Here is a 4,730-nt window from a genome sequence, read left to right on the forward strand (position 1 = left end):
TCCCGTGCCATTCCCGTGCCATTCCCGTGTCCCTCCCGTGCCATTCCCGTGCCATTCCCGTGCCATTCCCGTGTCCCTCCCGTGTCACTCCCGTGTCATTCCCATGTCATTCCCGTGTCCCTCCCGTGTCCCTCCCGTGTCCCTCCCGTGTCCCTCCCGTGTCCCTCCCGTGCCATTCCCGTGTCATTCCCGTGTCCCTCCCGTGTCCCTCCCGTGTCATTCCCGTGTCATTCCCATGTCATTCCCGTGTCCCTCCCGTGTCACTCCCATGTGTTCCCTGCACACCCCGCTTTCGGCGGCAGCTGCACATCTGTTCCAGCTGTGGCCGCTCGGTGCCGCGTTGCTGTCCCGCTGCCGGGCAGGAATTGCCGGGGTTCCAGCGGGCTCCGAGCCCCGGCCGTGCGCGCTCTCAGGTTCCTGTTCCTCGCCCGCAGGGTCGCGCTCCGGGCTCGCCCGGCCCCATGATGAGCTCGCCCAGCGCCCGGAGCCCCCGGACTCGAGTGCCCGATGGGGCTGATCCAGGAGCCGGCACAGGGACAGCCCGAGCATGAGAGCGGCCGCGGGGATGAAGCTCCCGGAGAGGAGGAGGAGCCGCCGCAGCGGAGCCGGCAAGCCGAGATCCCCTCCTGGCAAGTGATTTTCTCCTCCCCGATCCCTTCCCGAGGGAGGGTGGGCTGGGCACGGCTCGGGGGAGATGGAGGATCCCTGCTCCCAGCCCCGGGAGCGCTGCTGAACGCGGACAAACCCCGAGCATCCCCCGGGAGGGCAAAGGGACCCTGGGCAGGAGCCAAAGGTGGGTCCAAATCGAGCCCGCCCCTCCTTTCCCTCTGCCTCGTGCCTGGGAACTCCGAGTGGAATTTTGGAAGCCCTGGTAGCCTTGGAAATTGATTTTTTAATTTTTTTTTTCATTACTTTTCTTTCTTCACCATTTTGAAAAATGGCTTGACTCAGTTGCATGGGGCTGTGGGGACTCGCTGCAGACCATCTGTTTCAGCTGTTAACAGTCATTAATTCTTTCGCATTTTTTGCTACTTTTGAGACACTTTGGGGAAAAAAAAATATGTTCTGGATGGCATTGGAGGAGTTCAAAGTCACTAACATATTTTTCTCAGAGAAACAATGTGCTGTGAATGCAGTTGTTCTAAAAGAAATACGTTTTTATTGGCTTTCTAAACGGGGAATTTGTCTCCTGTGGCCGTGCAGGAGGACACGGTGTTTATCTCCTTTTCACCATGTGTTTGGCTCATACCTGCACTGCAATGCACGGACTGAGGGTTTGTCTGGGCTGAATCTATAGCAGAAAGGTTTTCATTTAAAAAACACGGTGAGATTTTCTCTTAAGCCGTTTCTGGGCCCAAGCACTCAGTGATTAACCCAGCCGGGTTTTCTGCAGCCCTCCTGCTCAGGCCCCGGGAGATTCCTCCCTCCTGGGACAGACTGATGTTCTCCTGGGGTGCTGGCTGGAGAGCTGGGGGATCCCTAAATGGCAGAACAAACCCATCCTGCTGTCCCTGTACCCCCAGGCTGGGCACAGCGACCCTCCTGAGGCAGCTCCTGCACAGGGCACGGCCCCTCCAGGGATCCAGAGCCTCAGCCCAGCTCTGTCCCCACCTGCCCCTCTGGGCTTCACCCCAAAGCCCCCCTGGAGTTCTCCCTGCGGTTCATGGAAAGTTTAAATGCAACAGAAAAAACATCCTTGAGTTTAGCATGGAGAGCCAGGACAAGGGGCAATGGTTTTATGTGCCAGAGGGCAGGGACAGGTGGGATTTGGGGAGGGAATTCTCACCTGTCCCAGGTGCCCAGAGCAGCTGGGGCTGTCCCTGCACCCCTGGCAGTGCCCAAGGCCAGGCTGGGACAGTGGGAGGTGTCCCTGCCATGGGTGGGTGGCACTGGGTGTCACCTTTGAGGTGCTTCCAGCCCAACCCATGCTGGGATTCTGGGATTCCATGATTTAAGGAAATGGAAAGGGAGGGTGCAGAGGTGGGGAGGGGGTGGCAGCTCCTGCAGGGGATGCCAAGCCCTTTGTGCCACCACGTGGGGTGGAGATGGCAGAGCAGGGAGCTCCAGGCTCGTGGCTGGGCAGCTTTGGGTCGGTGTCAGGAGGGAAAACACGGCCAGGAGCCCGCAGGGGAAGGCAGAGCAGGAGAGCCCTGCCCTGCTGGTGACACCTGGAGGTGCCAGCCGGGAGCCTGGAGCTCTTCCAGCCTCCATCAGTGAGCCAACTGCAGCTCCCCGGAGCTCCAGACTGGCCTGGAAAGGCTCCCCGGAGCTGCCCAGGGAGCCCTGGGGCAAAGCAGGGTCCCCAGGATGTGCCCTGGGGGCTCAGCTCAGCTTTGGATGGTCCCACATCCCAGGGATGCTCTGGATCCTGACCTTTTCCAGGACATCCCTGGCTCTGTTCCTGAGCAGGGGCTGTGCCTGAGGAAGGTGCAGTAATTCACATCTGGAGCCTTGGAGACGTTTGGGGCCAGTGTGGTTTTCATTTGAGGCCTTTCCGTTCTCCATTGACTTAATTAAATTTAAAAAAAAAAAAGAAAAACCAAGAAGAAAAGCAGCAGGCAGGATTGGGTGCTTTCCCCCCCTTTTTTTCTGATCAGATGCCTGGCTCAGAGTGCTACAGAGCCAATTTTCATTTTGAAATATCCTTTCATTTTAAAGCTCCCCACAAGAATTTGGAGCTGCAAACCGAAATGAGGAGGTGTCAGACTCCACAAACCAACCCAGCCCCAAACCTATTCATTGACTCAAAATCATCTTCTGTTTTGTCCACTTTCTGGGGAAAAAAATTAACTTTTTTTTTTTTTCAGATAAAATCATTGTTTTTTTGTTTTCTTAAATAACAGAATTAAGCAGGACTGCTCCTCATGTTTGCTGCAGTGGAGGGAAATGGGGGTTGGCTCTTGGCTGCTCTCCCCCTTTGCCCTTCCTGCTGCCAGCCTGTGCCACGGGACAGAGAATTCCTGGGCCATGGATGGGGATTTGCAGGTTTGATGAGTTGAGATCCTGGGGCTCCCATTTGTTCCTCAATGTGTTGGTTTTCCCTTCATCCATCCTCCTCCTCCTCCCCCCAGGAGCTCAGAGCTCCCCTGAGGCACAGCCTGAGTATCCCTGCCTGCTCCCAGGTCAGTGAGGAAAGGGAAGGAGGTTTGTTCCCAGCAGGAAATTTCCCATTAACACCCCAGACACCAAAGTCTCAATGGAGCTCTTCCCTCAGAACCAGCTCAGATGCCTCTCCCTGATGGGAAGTCTAAAAATAAGCACATTCTCCACAAACAGCTTAAAGATGTTGAAAATGAAAAGCAACAAAGGCTGGAGAATGGATGAGTCACTAAATTACAGGGCTATCTTTCGAAGAGCAAAACAAAAGTCACAGAGCCCCCCCAGGCCCGGCTGCTGGAATTCTCTGGGGCTTTGGGGCTGGCCTGGGGCTCTCTGCTCCTGGAGGGTCAGACCTTGTCCAGCTCTCCTGCCCCGTGTGCCAGAGCTGCTGGCAGTGGGGAGAGCAAAGCCAGGCTGCCCAGAGCACCTCTCCCAAAATCTGGGAGCTCTCTGGGATAACCCCTCTCACGAGCTCCCGGGATGAGAAACCTTCCTGCAGGGGCTGGAAGCAAAAATTCCTGTGCACAGAGGCCCCAAGGATGCCCCAGGTGTTGGGAATCTCAGCCTCGGGGGTGTCACACTGTCCCTGCCTTTAGCTGGGTGAGATAACACAATTAAAGGGGGATTTTCCCCTCCCTCAAGGTCTCCCCCAGGCAGCTGAAGGATGGACTGGGTGGGCTGTGTTGAAAAGCTGCAGCGTTTTTAGCATTTGCAGATGAGCTTGAATCAAAGTGCTGGTGTTGAGGCAGCAGGAAGGGGCTGGGCTGGTGCCAGAGCTGTGCCTACAGCTGATGTGTGCAGCCAGCCTGGCGCTGGGAGAGCCTGGGATGAGCCCTTGGATCCGGAGATCCAGGAGGGGCTGGAGGTGCCAGCCCTGCTGCTGGGGGGTGTGGGCTGTTCCTTTCTGCCCAGGAGGAATCCCAGGGTGATCCGGGCTGGAAGGGACCTCAGAGGGATCCAGTGCCATGGCAGGGACATCTCCCACTGTCCCAGGTGTTCCCAGTGTCCAGCCTGGCCTTGGGCCTGCCCACCCCCACATCACCCCCAGCACCCTCATCCCTCCTTTCTGTGGCTGCAGGAGGGGACAAGGGCAGCCTGGCCCGTGTCCCCTGCCCGCTGCGGCACCGCTGGCTCGCTCCCGGCCCAAAGAACCCTTTGATCCATAAATCCATAGCCTGAGCTGGCAGCTCCAATAAAAGCTGTGCCCAAGGATCATCAATCCTGGAGCAGAGCTCGCCCAGCAGTGATTTAATCTCAATATTCCCTTCTGAAATGTGCTAATTGAACTCCAGGAGAAAGCATCCAGTGCAGAAGCGAGGTGGAGGAAAAGGAAAAATAAAAGTTTCTCCTGGAATAATTAAGCACCATTAAAACATGGAAATCCAGGCTAGGGAGCAATCGTGCTCCTTGCACCAAATGTTTCATCAGAAATAATGGGGTGGAATGAAGCAACAGCGAAAATGTGGGATGTGAATTGGAAAACCTCTCCCTCTCCTGGGAGCCATGAGGCTGGGAAAGGCTCCTGAGCCCTCCTGGAGAGGGACAGTGGGTGCTGCCCAGGACATCCCAAAGTGGAGAGGGACAGTGGGTGCAGCCCAGGACATCCCAAAGTGCAGAGGGACAGTGGGTGC

The 4,730-nt window shown here is 56.6% G+C and overlaps 1 protein-coding gene across 3 annotated transcripts in view; it reads left to right on the forward strand.

Moving 5' to 3' along the window:
• The window catches only part of CALN1 (calneuron 1), an 89,105-nt gene that overhangs the window by 10,975 nt on the left and 73,400 nt on the right, over nucleotides 1-4,730 (forward strand). For all 3 annotated transcript variants that reach the window (XM_015646853.3, XM_033518909.1, XM_015646854.3), the window contains exon 2: nucleotides 435-629. In XM_015646853.3, the coding sequence (XP_015502339.1) occupies nucleotides 508-629 (122 nt within the window). In that variant the 5' untranslated portion in view covers nucleotides 435-507. The remainder of the gene's footprint in view (nucleotides 1-434; nucleotides 630-4,730) is intronic.

This window comes from Parus major, chromosome 19 (assembly GCF_001522545.3).
Source record: "Parus major isolate Abel chromosome 19, Parus_major1.1, whole genome shotgun sequence".
NCBI classification, from domain to species: Eukaryota; Metazoa; Chordata; class Aves; order Passeriformes; family Paridae; genus Parus; species Parus major.